This window comes from Dermochelys coriacea, chromosome 11 (assembly GCF_009764565.3).
Source record: "Dermochelys coriacea isolate rDerCor1 chromosome 11, rDerCor1.pri.v4, whole genome shotgun sequence".
Classification (NCBI taxonomy): Eukaryota; Metazoa; Chordata; order Testudines; family Dermochelyidae; genus Dermochelys; species Dermochelys coriacea.
The window spans coordinates 47,631,000-47,647,508 of record NC_050078.2 but is presented as its reverse complement, the minus strand read 5'-3'; the positions used below and the strand labels follow the sequence as shown (position 1 = coordinate 47,647,508).

The 16,509-nt window shown below is 39.2% G+C and overlaps 1 protein-coding gene across 3 annotated transcripts in view; it reads left to right on the top strand.

Annotated features, from left to right (window-relative positions):
• The window catches only part of CERKL (ceramide kinase like), a 99,587-nt gene that overhangs the window by 62,556 nt on the left and 20,522 nt on the right, over nt 1-16,509 (top strand). For all 3 annotated transcript variants that reach the window (XM_043505430.1, XM_038421511.2, XM_038421515.2), the window contains exon 4: nt 8,212-8,275. In XM_043505430.1, coding sequence (XP_043361365.1) covers nt 8,212-8,275 — 64 coding nt within the window. The remainder of the gene's footprint in view (nt 1-8,211; nt 8,276-16,509) is intronic.

Here is a 16,509-nt window from a genome sequence, read left to right as displayed (position 1 = left end):
TGTATTTATTAACATTATACATTTTTAATGATTACTGTAATATACAAAGTTTTTAAGTTTTCAAGTTTTTAAGCTAATTGTAGTGTAATTTTTGATAAGGGCTGCAGAGTGCTGGGCCCAATCCAGGAGCAGAGCGCTGGGCTGGCTGCCGGTACCCCAAGCCGGCAGGATGGCTGAGCAGGGCCGGAGGCTGGCGGGGGCTGGCTGGGTGGCTGGAATCCCAGGCCAGGAGGCTGGAACCCCAGATCAGCAGTGAGGTGAGCTGGACTGGCCACTGGTATCCCAGGACGGCAGCAGGCTGGCAAGGGGCTGGTGGCCGGAACCCCAGACTGTCAGCGGGCTCAGCTGCGTGGCGGACAGAATCCCAGACTGGCAGTGGCTCACCCGGCTCCTGCCAACCAGGGGGTTCCGTTCACTTTGCCCAGCAGTGGGCTGAGTGGGGCCAGCGGCCGAGACCCTGGCTGGCAAAGGGCCGGCAGCCAGAAATCCAGACTGTCAGCGGGCTGAGTGTAGCTGGTGGACAGAACTGCCGCCAGTCTGGGTTTCTGTCCACTGGCTCCTGCCAGCTGGGGTCCCAGCCGCCGGCCGCACTCAGTCTGCTGCTGGCCAGGGTTCCGTTCACTCAGGCTGGCAGCGGGCTGAGCAAGTCCGGCGGCCAGGGCCCCGGCTGGCAGCAGCATGCCTGTAAAAATTGGCTCTTGTGCTGCCAGTTGCCGACCCCTGCTGTATGGGATCTAGGAAGTCTGATTCTTTATACTAAGTCTCTAAAAAATGATTTGAATATTTTTTCAGTACACCAGTACTTCTAAATCCATCTACAAATACATTTTCTATAAAGTAGAGAGGAACTAAGAATTGTTAGTGAGAGAAATATTTATTATTTGTATAGCACTCAAGGTTCCAATCGGCATCTCGGCCCCATTGTAGAGGTTCTGTGCGCTTATTAAAAAGATGGTCTTTGCCCCCAAAGAGTTCACAATCTAGGTTACACCCTTGAGCTATGGAATGTAAGTCTTGAGAGAATTACACCTACTTCCTAATTGCCAACTATTGCTCAATAAGTTTACTTTTTGACTATGCACTTGACTTCTGTAGCATGGTTGTGTGGAAACAATATATTTTGGAAGTTTTGCCATTGACTTCATTGAGACCAGGATTTCACCTTTGGGGAATTAGTTTAGTTTTTTCCTTTTTCTACTGGCTGTCACATATATCTGGAGGGCTAGGGAAAACAGAGCTTTCTCACTTGTCTCTTTACCTACTTTTCCATAAAAACAGGTTGTCATACCTGTTGTAGTTCCTTTTCAGACATCCTTTGAATATGTCTAACTTCTGTCCTGAGACACTTGCTAGGGATGCAGAAATAAAGTTTCTAGACACCATTAATGACTGCTTCTTGCAGTGGCTAGTCTTGGAATTTTAGATTTAGTCCTAAGTGGAGCACAGGATCTGGTCCAAGAGGTGGATATAGATGAACCACTTGGTAATAGCAACCATAATATAATTAAATTTAATATCTTTGTAGGGCAGGGGTGGGGGAAATACCAAAGAAGCCCACCAAAGTAGCATTTAACTTCAGAAAGGGGAACTAAAGAAAAATGAGGAAGCTAGTTAAATAGAAATTAAAAGGAACAGTCACAAAGGTGAAATGCCTGCAAGATGCATGGAAATCACAACAGAGGCTCAAATTAAATGGTTTCAGAAAATGTTTATCCCAAATTTAAAAATTAGTAAGAGGATCAAAGAATGCCACCATGGCTAAAGAACAGAGTAAAAAGATGGTTAGGGGAAAAAAATTGAAGTTAGATCCTACCAAGAAAGATAAAAAGGAGCATAAACTCTGGCAAGTGAAGTGTAAAAGTATAATTAGGCAGGCCAAAAAAAGAATTTGAAGAGCAACTAGCAAAAGACTCAAAAACTAACTGCAGTTTTTTTTTAAAGTACAGCAGAAGCAGGAAGCCTGCCAAACAATCAGTGAGGCCACTGGACAATTGAGGTGCTAAAGGAGTACTCAGGGAAGACAAAGCCATTGCAAAGAAGCTAAATGAATTCTGTGCATCTGTCTTCACTGCAGAGGATGTGAGGGAGATTCCCACAACTGAACCATTCTTTTTAGGTGACAAATCTGAGAAACTGTCCAAGAAGGAGGTGTTAATAAAGGAGATTTTGGAACAAATGATAGATTAAACAGTAATAAGTCATCGGGACCAGATGATATTTATCCAAGAGCTCTGAAGGAACTCAAATAGGAAATTGCAGAACCACTAACTGTGGTATGTAACCTTATCACTTAAATCAGCTTCTGCAGTAGATGACTGGATGCCAATTTTTAAAAAAGGTCCAGAAGTGATCCAGGCAATTACAGTCTGGTAAGCATAACTTCAGAGGAACTACAACAATAGACAAATTCCTGTTATTCCCCCAGAATAGTTGTCTGTCATGTTTCATGTTCGTTCCCTCCTCAGATGTCTTCTAAGATATTACTGTTAAGAGCCCAATATGTCTGGTGTTGAAAGTCCAGGCATAGAAGGACAAATCTAATCCTATTTACTTGTAAATTTGATTGAGCACAAATAGTGCTATAAAGGGATTTGGTTCCTGAAGGGAAAGGAGATGTTTTATTTTTTCCACAGCAGGGAGATACAGAAACTTAACTGGATTTATTTCATTTCAGAAGGAATCATATGGAGAGTGTAGAGAAGTCATTGCTACAGGGAGTAAAAATCCATCAATCTGATTGGCCATTTTTTTCTGCCTATTTGTTCTAGAAGGTAGAGAGAGAAACCCAGAATCTGTGCTGCCAGTCAGAAGAGAGCAAATTTACAGGCAGGTGGGATTAAAATGTTTCATACTCCAAACAATTTTACATTTTCAGATATTAATTCTTTTTAATATGTCACTATTAATATGTTTCATATCTTATGCACATGTAAAAGGACAGGTTACTGCACCAAAGATCTTACAATTTAAGGGCCCAAACCTGCTCCTATTAAAGTCAATGAAAACAGGATCACTCCCCAGATTAGACAAAATACAGACAGATGGCCTTATCAGGCAGTGGTTACTCATATGAGTAGTCCCATGATTTCACTGAGATTGCACATGCAAGACTGATAGGAGCAGGCCCAAAAGTTAGGCAAAAGAATATAATAGAAGAATAATGTGGCTGGGTTTGTGTATGATGTTAGTGCCAATATTTGTATATGTTTTAAAAATAATGTTGTTTGTAATGTAAGTTCAACTAAAGAAATAGGAGGTGAGATGTGGAAACACACACAGATGAACAGAAACTAATTTTCTTGTATACTGGTAATGAGTCAGTTAACAATAGCATTTTGACTTTTCTTAGTCTCAAATTTTAAGGAAAAAATCTCCAGCTTTATACAAGTTGTATCATTTAAACATTTGTATAATCTATAACAGATATACTGAAATACCAAGGTATGACAATAATAAAGAGTCACTATGAATATTTTTAATCATTTAATGTGCACAACTAAGACTAACCATCTTTCATCTAGCTGGTTTCTGCCTCAGTTGCTTTTTAAAAAAAAATGCAAATAAATGGAGGGTATGTTGTAACTTTTTAAAAGGGTAATATTATCATTAGTCTGTTAACATTGTTTGTGCAATAGCTAATGGAGTTCTTTCTATAAACCAAATAACCTGCCAATAGCTAAGTTTTATATAAAAACTTTTGTAGATACGTTAGTTAATAGGAAATTAAACTAAACACTGTTTTAATGACATTAACCACCTGTTTCTCTTGCTAACAAAAGAATAGTTTTAAATTATTTTCTGATTTTTTTTATTATATGAAATGCTGTCTGAACTAACTAAAAACATATTCAACATATTATTCTAAAGGCAGTTCTAGTTTGGCAATATCCAGGGTATTGCAAGGTTTATTAGCTTCCTAACACTCCTCCTACAGGTAAACTGGGAAAATTACATGACAGTTCTATAATTGTTAGTATAGAAATACACATTTATTTGTACATTTAAAAACACTTTTAATTGGGAATGAATAAAAGTTTTGGTAGTGTTCACTTGTACTCTTTACAGAAGTTTAGGTACCTCACTAACAGCAATGTTAATGTCCTTTCAAATAATGGCTTTAGATTTTATCGGGCAGTAAGGTTATATGCCATAGTTCACATACATACTGTAATATTGGGTACTTAGAATAAACATTTTTTTCTGAAATCTTCGAGGAATCCTCTATGCTAAGGATTCAGTTTGAATTCATTGTAAATTAACAGCTACATACATTCATCTTTAAAACTTAAAACGCATTGTTCAAAAGTGTCATACAGTGAACATGAACCTCTGAAGTGACATAAGAATGTGGCTAGTTAGTACAGTAAAAATCACAATATTTGTATGTATTTTTTGTTTTCTCTCCCACCCCCAAACAATAAAAAATATTTTAATAATCTTTTCAGAATGGTTGTAGAAAATTCTTATATATAGAACAGAATACACAAAAGTAGCTGGCAATACCTATACCTGTAAGTATTCAAAATTTTTGCTGTTGGAAAATGATAATACAAAACTTTCCTCAAAAATTTGGATATTTTATGCCTTGCTATTTATAATACTAATATTAAATTAGAGTTTTTCTTCCATATATTATAGCTCACCAGAGATTACCTTTAATTCTAATTTCTGTAGTAATATATTTTGTATAGTAATACTACTATATGTTATATAGTAATGTATTTTTAGGAATCTGTGTGTGAGAGAGAGAGATACTCAACCTCTTTGCTACTATATCACACACATGCATGAGAATGTGATATAGGTAAATGAGTAAATTGCAATGTAACATGTACCACTGCTCATTATCTTACTCTTTTCTTTATCTGCCTTTTCTGGGAAAGGTTAGTATTATAGTGTCAAATCCATTTAAAATTGATACATTGTTATAATGTTTAGAGCAAACTGTAAAATAACACATTGGTAGGACTTGTATAAAATTACATAGTAAGAAACCTATGTACTGAGAGTCAGAGCCAGCGCTAGGAATAAGCAGGCTAAGCAATTGCTTAGGGCCTCAAGCAGCTCAAGCCCCTTTTAGTTGCCATGACAAGTATGTGTTGGGGGTGGGGGACAAAATATTCCTTCTTAGGGCCCCCAGAGGGTAGCTGAGAGTCCAATACAACTGAAAACTTGCACTTGTTGTTGATTGTAAAGTAAATAAAGTTTGTCCCAGGACTTTAGCTTTTTTTTTTCTCCAAGTATTAGCACCAGTTAATCTGTTGCTCTACATTAGCAGTTGTAATCCTATTGGGCTTAGTCTGTGGCTAAGGACCCAGTATTTATACATGTCATGCTGAACTGTCCCACATATTGAAAGGCCAAAATGATTTGCTCACTATCTTTTTGCTTTTATCTTCATTGTAGGGATTGTTCTTGAACCCTTAGTTTCTTGTGGGCTACTTGAGTTATGGGGCTCTGCTAGCTATGAATATGTGGCTTTAAAATAGGAGCGGAATGTTGGGGAGCTGTCAGGCACCAAATCTAGGTTTTGCTGCCTGATCCAGTGATTAGTTTGCTGAGATGGACTCTTAGTAAAGTTCACCGAAGAAGAGCACTATCACATGACAGCTAATGAGTTCAAAGGCATGTGTAGTTTCCTTATGAACAGTGTTTCAGAGCTTTGGTTCTTGATAGTGATTAGGTATTCTTTTCTAGGTACACTGCATCTTTAAATCTTAAACCACTTCCATAAGGTCAAAAAATTCAGATGAAACATTTTTGCCTTGGAATTTGCTGGTTTGTCAAAATCTAAATGTTTCATGAACTGCCCCTGATTTGGGGCTCCATTCCCTTTTGCAAAGAATTTTGGAATTTTTGACTTTCATTCAGAAACGGAGCAAACTTTCTCTGCCCAGCTCTAGTTTGCATGTAGAGTCTTTAGACAAGCTTCTCTGTGCTGGCCTTGGACCTTATTCTTTGGTTTGCCTCCTGTTTAGAGTTGGATCCATTAGGAAAGCATTTCTGTGCCTTGTCCTTGGATTTCTACTGGAAAAACCAGATACCTGATCCCTTTCTCAGAAGAGCTCAAAATAGATGCCACATACCTCTGCTGTTTTGCTTTGATTAAGCTTTTAGGTATCTTGGAAACTCTCCTCTTTATGCATCATCACGAGAGTTGAGACCAGCAGGGTTTGCGTATTGTTCCCTGATTTGAACCCTAGAGGGGGAAAAGAGAAGTGTGTTCTTAGAAGGGGACATTAGCACTGAAATTCACTTCCCTCACTGGTTCAACAATAAACAAAATTTCTCATTCTTCAGCATGTGCTTCATGGTCTTTTTGTTCATCCATATGTTTGACTGAAAGAGGTGGCTTGAATGTATTGAGTCATGTGTGTTTTGTGTAAGCTCTTTGTGAGTTGATTTCATTGTGAATGGATGTATATTACACTAAGAAGCCTCTGAGTACATTTTAACAAATCAAAAGGAAAAAAAAGAAAAAAAATCTAATTTATCATAGCAAGCATACCATGTAAATTTTTTTCCCAGTACTGTCATAATAAGTTGTTTAAAAGTTGCAATGTTCATTTAAAAAATTCTGGTGCAGCCCATTATCAACCATATGGTTGCAGGGGAGGATTTTTTTATCACCGTGAAATACTAATGATATAATGTTTGAGCCCTTTTTACATGCTCACATCAAAAGCAATGTATTTGCTTTGTTTTTGCTTTGCTTTGTATTTGTGTTATGTTAGTCACTTTTATTTTTTATGTACTATAGCTGTTGTTGAGGGGATTTAAATTCCCACCGGGAAGAACAAAGAAGCTGAATGCACCAGTGCCTTTAATATTAAGCTTTTCATCCACCTAAGAATACTTCTCTATGAAGCTAATATTGTAAACAATGCTAGAAAACTGTTTGTGGTCACGCAACAATATATGCTTCAGCAGCAAAATTGTAATTCACTAACTTTGATTTCAAGATAGCATACTGCTTCAAATTCTTCCCTGGTATGCTAACCTAGTTTATAGTTACAGGAATTTATTACTGTGGAAATTCATTAGCAATGCTGAATGATAGTTCTCTGAAGATGTTCATTCTGTTGTTGTTACAATACATTTTTCATATTAGTAATATGTAATTAATGACTGCAAATTACATCACTTTCTATATCTTTAAAATTAAATAAATATTGACAAGTACAAATATTAAATATACTTATTAGTTCGAAGCTTTCCATTCATGTCAGCAGCATCTGAGTGGTCAATAGAAATAGTACAATATAATGTTGGGGTAGATAATACTGTGGATATTGAATCATTATTTTAGACACCTAAACTAATAATTTTAGCAATATCCAGAAACACTGGAGAAAAAGCTTGAACTGTGATAGCACCAGGGACAGACAAGCATGAAAGATTAATGTAATCTTGCATATCATGATGCACATTCTTACACAAAAAATCCATCTGCAAGTGTCATGTCAGTCAGCAGAAATCTTTGATGGGTGGATGCAGCTGGGCTGTCTCTTCTGGCAAAGCTGCCCTGGAAAATTCTAAATGTGGTTATGATTCTTTGTGCCATCTGTAGTATACCAGTTTATCCTGTCTTCATTGGGATTTTCAGTACTACACAGGGCATCAACAATCGCAGAGACAGCAATATAGAATGACAGATTCATTTCCTCCAGAGGCTACAGGACTCTGGTGTATACTTGTGCCACCTTGCTCCTTGTGTTGTTTTCTGTTGTCACTGGTATTTGAGTTAAACATAGAAAAATGAAATAAAATCAGATTTTTAGTTAAGCAGCTTGCATATTCTAACATGGTCAATTGAATGTGGTTAGTATTTAGATAATTTACTTCTATCTGATGATAGACTTGAACTTTTCCGATAATATGCCAAATGTGCCATTACAGAAACCTGTATTTTTGACCTATGAACAAATATTGCTCATCCGATGAATTTGAAAACACCAGCTTTAAATTAGAAACTGGCTATATATCAGACACCACCAAATAATTTATGTAATAGAGTATGATTTTGACCTTTTTGTTTATAAAGTTGTTAAACTTTCCAGCCATTTAATACTTTAATGCATTTAATTATCAAAATATAAGCAAAAATAAATTCTGACTTATTACTTTATTTTCATAGAGTGATAAAAATAAGTTGTTTGAAGTTGGTTCTTAAAACTTTCAGTATCTTAATTATTAAAATATCTTTCATAGTAACTGAATATGAAGGACATGCTCTCTCATTGCTAAAGGAATGTGAACTCCACGCATACGATGGGTAAGTTTGGTATTAGTTTTGCTTTATACTGTGAGGTATCTAATAACAATCACATAGGGCTTGTCTAAACAAGCACTTAGTTCACAACAAGCTGGGGTGTAAATCTACCCTGTACTAACCTATTGTCCCATGGACCCTGCTGCCATACACTAAAAGTTCCCTAGAGTGCTTTGAACTACCCCCTTTGAAAGCTCCCGTAGGTACAATTTTAGTTAATTTATAGAATGCCTGCTGGTAAAATTTTAGGTTGTATTAAATTTATTACCCTGTTTTCAGGTACATACTTGGACCAAACAGATTAGTTCTGTTCTAAAACTGGCGCCTGTAGTGTGATTATTTCTTTTGTTTTCAAAAATTACCTTAGTAATTTTAAATTTCATATTCTTTATTGATAATTGAATAGATAGTAATCCATAACTCTCTTAAGCATGCCTAACCACCTCCCCCTCCGCCACCCAAAATAAACATTAAAGGCTTCTTAGATCATTTCCTCTTAAATGTCAACCTTCTTTATTTGCAAGAATGACAGAACTGCTGTGCTTTAAACTCATAGATTTTTTTCATACAAATGGTTCCTAATGTGAAGTTTGATACTTTTCTCTGTAAAAAATGTTAAACTTGAACATTTTTCCTTAAAACTCCTAAAAAGTGACTCAAATTAAGTTTAATCAAAGAATGGAAATATGTTTTCTGACAATATTAATAGAAATTATATGGACCCAATCCTGTCAGCTTTGAAGTCAGTAGTACTGTTTTTGACATGAGCAGGAACAGGATCAGGCCCTGTGTAAATACTGTAGTGCTATATAGCATGGAAGTCTAACCGCTGTTTTTACAGCCTTATTTTGAATTTGTATTTTCTTTTACTTTTTCCAGTGATCCATACAAGAAGGTTTAAATTGTGCCTTGTAAACCTCAAGAGTACTTCCAGAACAGTTCTACCTCTCTTACGTAATATTAGACAGTCACTTGCAAAGATAGTATTTATATTTTCACCTTCTGGTACATTTGCTTCCTAACCCACAAAGGGAGTCTCTTCTAATTTGTGGCTGAGGCATGTTGGTGTGACACAGCTTGTTCTACCTATACAAGATTTCCATTTTCTGTCAAATTTTCCCCCTTCATGAGAATTTGTTTTTCTTAATTATTGGAAGGATTTTAAAATGTATGGGAAGACAAAAACTAAAAACATATGAATAGCTAAGCCCTCTACATTTTAAAAGTGTATCTGAAAATTACTTCAAAGGTCTATTTTTACCTTTTGTAATCTCTTTAACCGAAAATTGGATTAGAAAAGGTAACTTCTGTGGCTTGGTGGGAGGGAGGCAGAGACAGGCAGTATGGCAGCCTATGGAATCATAAGAATTTCACTCTCTTCCCATGGATCTGTAGCTCAGCGACTATCTTCTCTTCAGTTACATTTTTTTTTCCTTCTGTAGGTAAGTGAGATGTACAGACAGGCAGTTCAGGTGGCTGGCTAGCAACTACCACCTTGCATGCACTTCAGCTATGGTGATAGCAATACAAAATCTATATCAAGATAGGGAAAAGGCACTATGTTGTGTTTCTTGCCAGAGTTCTTTGTGCACTGTGTCTAAGGATCATCTTTTTGCTCACTCTGAATGGCTGCAGCTTCCATCATTAGGAAAGAAAGCAGCAGCCCTTGCTTCACCAGGGGCAGTCCCCAGTAATTCCCCAACAAAACCTATTCCCAATACCTAAAGCAAAGGAGAGGCAATGTTCCTAGTGAGAGCAGGGAACTGAAGAAACTGTAGCTAATAACCCTGGGAAACTAGGGAGAGGATTCTGGACCTTGAGCCAAAAGGAATATAGTCTTGAAGAACCTACTCCCCAGAATTATCTTCCTGAGCAAGACTGGGCAGATAGATACAAGTCCCAGAAGCTGTATTTAGCTTTTGGACAGCTGGAGTTAGGTTTGTTTTCAGCCTTGCAAGATGAGTGATTCTCTCCCTTTTGGTACTTGGATTTCGGCTTACATTTAAATCAGCTTTAACCAGGACATCTCCACCCCACCCTAGGGCTTAGTAGGGTGCTCAATTTCTCACACTAAAGCCAAATCTTAGTACTGATATGGTGATCATGCCCCTGGTGATGCTGCTAGTCCTAGCCTGCTGTACATCCTTAGCTTTGTTTTCTTATATCCAGTCTGAACTATGATAGAAGCATGGAAAATGCATGCAAGTCTTTTCTCCCTAATCAAGAGCTTAAAATGTCATGGATTTTTGAGAGAGAATTTTCAGGTTAGACAGGTGTCAATGGAAACTGGTAAGAATATTGCGCCTGATGACTGTTTTGTTTGTTTGTTCCCAGTGGAGGCCTTCACATACTCCCATAGAGTAGCTCAATAGAATCTAATTCTAGTCTAAACAAAAAGAAAAGGAGTACTTGTGGCACCTTAGAGACTAACAAATTTATTAGAGCATAAGCTTTCGTGAGCTACAGCTCACTTCATCGGATGCATTTGGTGGAAAAAGCAGAGGAGAGATTTATATACACACACACAGAGAGAACATGAAACAATGGGTTTATCATACACACTGTAAGGAGAGTGATCACTTAAGATGAGCCATCACCAGCAGCAGGGGGGGGAAGGAGGAAAACCTTTCATGGTGACAAGCAGGTAGGCTAATTCCAGCAGTTAACAAGAATATCAGAGGAACAGTGGGGGGTGGGGTGGGAGGGAGAAATACCATGGGGAAATAGTTTTACTTTGTGTAATGACTCATCCATTCCCAGTCTCTATTCAAGCCTAAGTTAATTGTATCCAGTTTGCAAATTAATTCCAATTCAGCAGTCTCTCGTTGGAGTCTGTTTTTGAAGCTTTTTTGTTGAAGTATAGCCACTCTTAGGTCTGTGATCGAGTGACCAGAGAGATTGAAGTGTTCTCCAACTGGTTTTTGAATGTTATAATTCTTGACGTCTGATTTGTGTCCATTCATTCTTTTACGTAGAGACTGTCCAGTTTGGCCAATGTACATGGCAGAGGGGCATTGCTGGCACATGATGGCATATATCACATTGGTAGATGCACAGGTGAACGAGCCTCTGATGGTGTGGCTGATGTGATTAGGCCCTATGATGGTATCCCCTGAATAGATATGTGGACAGAGTTGGCAACGGGCTTTGTTGCAAGGATAGGTTCCTGGGTTAGTGGTTCTGTTGTGTGGTGTGTGGTTGCTGGTGAGTATTTGCTTCAGATTGGGGGGCTGTCTGTAAGCAAGGACTGGTCTGTCTCCCAAGATCTGAGAGAGCGATGGCTCGTCCTTCAGGATAGGTTGTAGATCCTTGATGATGCGTTGGAGGGGTTTTAGTTGGGGGCTGAAGGTGATGGCTAGTGGCGTTCTGTTGTTTTCTTTGTTGGGCCTGTCCTGTAGTAGGTGACTTCTGGGTACTCTTCTGGCTCTGTCAATCTGTTTCTTCACTTCAGCAGGTGGGTACTGTAGTTGTAGGAATGCATGATAGAGATCTTGTAGGTGTTTGTCTCTGTCTGAGGGGTTGGAGCAAATGCGGTTATATCGTAGCGCTTGGCTGTAGACAATGGATCGAGTGGTATGATCTGGATGAAAGCTAGAGGCATGTAGGTAGGAATAGCGGTCAGTAGGTTTCCGATATAGGGTGGTGTTTATGTGACCATCGCTTATTAGCACCGTAGTGTCCAGGAAGTGGATCTCTTGTGTGGACTGGTCCAGGCTGAGGTTGATGGTGGGATGGAAATTGTTGAAATCATGGTGGAATTCCTCAAGAGCTTCTTTTCCATGGGTCCAGATGATGAAGATGTCATCAATGTAGCGCAAGTAGAGTAGGGGCATTAGGGAACGAGAGCTGAGGAAGCGTTGTTCTAAGTCAGCCATAAAAATGTTGGCATACTGTGGGGCCATGCGGGTACCCATCGCAGTGCCGCTGATTTGAAGGTATACATTGTCACCAAATGTGAAATAGTTATGGGTCAGGACAAAGTCACAAAGTTCTGCCACCAGGTTAGCCGTGACAGTATCGGGGATACTGTTCCTGACGGCTTGTAGTCCATCTTTGTGTGGAATGTTGGTGTAGAGGGCTTCTACATCCATAGTGGCTAGGATGGTGTTTTTAGGAAGATCACCAATGGACTGTAGTTTCCTCAGGAAATCGGTGGTGTCTCGAAGATAGCTGGGAGTGCTGGTAACGAAGGGCCTGAGGAGGGAGTCTACATAGCCAGACAATCCTGCTGTCAGGGTGCCAATGCCTGAGATGATGGGGCGTCCAGGATTTCCAGGTTTATGGAACTTGGGTAGCAGATAGAATACCCCAGGTCCTGGCTCCAGGGGTGTGTCTGTGCGGATTTGTTCTTGTGCTTTTTCAGGGAGTTTCTTGAGCAAATGCTGTAGTTTCTTTTGGTAACTCTCAGTGGGATCAGAGGGTAATGGCTTGTAGAAAGTGGTGTTGGAGAGCTGCCTAGTAGCCTCTTGTTCATACTCTGACCTATTCATGATGACGACAGCACCTCCTTTGTCAGCCTTTTTGATTATGATGTCAGAGTTGTTTCTGAGTGGATCACGGCTAACCTGGTGGCAGAACTTTGTGACTTTGTCCTGACCCATAACTATTTCACATTTGGTGACAATGTATACCTTCAAATCAGCGGCACTGCGATGGGTACCCGCATGGCCCCACAGTATGCCAACATTTTTATGGCTGACTTAGAACAACGCTTCCTCAGCTCTCGTTCCCTAATGCCCCTACTCTACTTGCGCTACATTGATGACATCTTCATCATCTGGACCCATGGAAAAGAAGCTCTTGAGGAATTCCACCATGATTTCAACAATTTCCATCCCACCATCAACCTCAGCCTGGACCAGTCCACACAAGAGATCCACTTCCTGGACACTACGGTGCTAATAAGCGATGGTCACATAAACACCACCCTATATCGGAAACCTACTGACCGCTATTCCTACCTACATGCCTCTAGCTTTCATCCAGATCATACCACTCGATCCATTGTCTACAGCCAAGCGCTACGATATAACCGCATTTGCTCCAACCCCTCAGACAGAGACAAACACCTACAAGATCTCTATCATGCATTCCTACAACTACAGTACCCACCTGCTGAAGTGAAGAAACAGATTGACAGAGACAGAAGAGTACCCAGAAGTCACCTACTACAGGACAGGCCCAACAAAGAAAACAACAGAACGCCACTAGCCATCACCTTCAGCCCCCAACTAAAACCCCTCCAACGCATCATCAAGGATCTACAACCTATCCTGAAGGACGAGCCATCGCTCTCTCAGATCTTGGGAGACAGACCAGTCCTTGCTTACAGACAGCCCCCCAATCTGAAGCAAATACTCACCAGCAACCACACACCACACAACAGAACCACTAACCCAGGAACCTATCCTTGCAACAAAGCCCGTTGCCAACTCTGTCCACATATCTATTCAGGGGATACCATCATAGGGCCTAATCACATCAGCCACACCATCAGAGGCTCGTTCACCTGTGCATCTACCAATGTGATATATGCCATCATGTGCCAGCAATGCCCCTCTGCCATGTACATTGGCCAAACTGGACAGTCTCTACGTAAAAGAATGAATGGACACAAATCAGACGTCAAGAATTATAACATTCAAAAACCAGTTGGAGAACACTTCAATCTCTCTGGTCACTCGATCACAGACCTAAGAGTGGCTATACTTCAACAAAAAAGCTTCAAAAACAGACTCCAACGAGAGACTGCTGAATTGGAATTAATTTGCAAACTGGATACAATTAACTTAGGCTTGAATAGAGACTGGGAATGGATGAGTCATTACACAAAGTAAAACTATTTCCCCATGGTATTTCTCCCTCCCACCCCACCCCCCACTGTTCCTCTGATATTCTTGTTAACTGCTGGAATTAGCCTACCTGCTTGTCACCATGAAAGGTTTTCCTCCTTCCCCCCCCTGCTGCTGGTGATGGCTCATCTTAAGTGATCACTCTCCTTACAGTGTGTATGATAAACCCATTGTTTCATGTTCTCTGTGTGTGTGTATATAAATCTCTCCTCTGCTTTTTCCACCAAATGCATCCGATGAAGTGAGCTGTAGCTCACGAAAGCTTATGCTCTAATAAATTTGTTAGTCTCTAAGGTGCCACAAGTACTCCTTTTCTTTTTGCGAATACAGACTAACACGGCTGCTACTCTGAAACCTGTGATTAGTCTAAACAAAGTGGTTCTTGATGATTTCTATTAAAATAACAAAAAATTGTTTTCCTTGTTTGTCTCCTTAGGCTATGCAGTGTAGTTGTAGCCATGTGGATTCTAGGATATGACCTCCCTCACCTTCTCCTTAGGCTGTGAGTTCCTCCCAGCAGGCTGACCTCCTGAATGTCCAGAAAGTACGCAGCAACCAGGGGCTTTTACTATAAACAAACAAAAAATACAGGCACAAATTTGCTGAATCTAATGTGGGGGTGAGAACCCACTTACAGGGTTCACATTAAAGTGCTCATAGGAGTTCTGGCTTTATATCATCTTATGGAAGATTAAGGCAGTAATGAATGCAACATAAGCCTTCAAAACTTTATATCTAACAACAACAAAAAGTAAGATCAGACAAACAACCAAGGACTGCCATTAACACGCAGAAAAGAACTATGCGCCAACCTTTTGTGTCATGGAGATTTAATGGTTTTTATGTGGGCAATTTTTAGCCAGAACTTCCTTTCTTGTTTGGGGATGAGGTGGCTCCTGGTTAAAAATAAATAAGGAAGAAAAAACTATAGGAGATGAGGAAAAGTGTCAACGTTCAGAGAGTACAATTTCAGTATTTATAGTAAGATATATTTTGTTTTCCAAGGAGTTTACCATTATAAAACTGGCTGAATTTTTGGATATAGTTGCAAGAATACAACAGAAGATTCATACATGCATGCAGAAGTTTAAGTAATGTCCTCTGAACAAACTTTTACGTCAATTTTATTCTTAAACATTTGGAGAGTGCTAATGCCCATAGTTGTTTTATTATTAAATTATGTTTATCTGGGGAAACTTCTATTAACATTCACATACATTGCTTTGTAAAACTGCTTAATAGCTGTTTAAGAAACAGAAAAAAGACACTAGCCACAGCAGTACTTTTACAGACAAAAGTATTCTCCTCTATATCCACAGCAGGTGGGAGTTTAATTACCTACTACAGAAACAATGATTAAGTACCTTCATGCAGAGGATTGCTGGTAGTAGGGTTTTATGCCTTGGTATATTCCTCAAATGTTTGCATAGAGTCAGGATTAGCTCTCTTGAAATGGGTTTTAGCCTTGTTTTATTATATTTTTGGCAATTAATAAACACTGACACACATTTATGGCTTGATTCTGTAAGGTCCTGCTCTGTCCCTCATCCAGCAAAGAACTTAAGCAAGAGCTTAATTTTATCCATATGAGTAATCCAATGGCGAGAGTATTCAGCACCTTATTTAAACTATCTTGCATAGCTGATTTATACGTAAGAGTTGTTAGATATTTATTTACATATAATATTTAATCTTCCTCTGAAGTACAAAGGAGTATACATTGGAGAGAGCAAAAATAAAGGATATTACTGTTGTATTTAGATTTTAGAGTAGCAGTGAAGTTTTGATCACTTTCCAGATATGACTATTCAGTTATAGTTCATTTTATTCTTCTGAAGCCACACTCTTTTTTTGTATTTTCAGTTATATCTTCTCTGCCACTTGTGATATCAATAAAAATGCATAGAGCAAACTTTTGAGCTCAGCTGTCCTGATGTACATCCAGCCTACATAGTCTTCAATGAAGTTATTTAGGATTTACGTCAATATATATGAAAGCAGAATTTAACTCAGTGTTTTGGTTTTAAGGCAAGCCTTACTAAACATAACTCAAAGTTACTGCCATTTAGTCTCTGCACTCGCTACTAAATCACAATAAGGCTTCCAAAGGTTCACACAGACCTGGAGCCAGTGACCAAATAATTGATATCCTAGCTTTATCGGCTAGAGTCCCCATGGTAAACCTTCTCTTACGAGTACATGGACCACCTTCAGTGTCAGAGCATAAAGCTCTTTTTCAGGCCCCATCCCTTTCCAGTCCCTGAATGTTTTAGCCCTCCATTCCAAAGCTGCAACCAGTTCCTTTGCGAGGCAAAGATGTTTCAGTTCATGTCACGCGACTCTTGCCCACCAGTTTTTGACACTCAAATTGTTTACCACTTTACT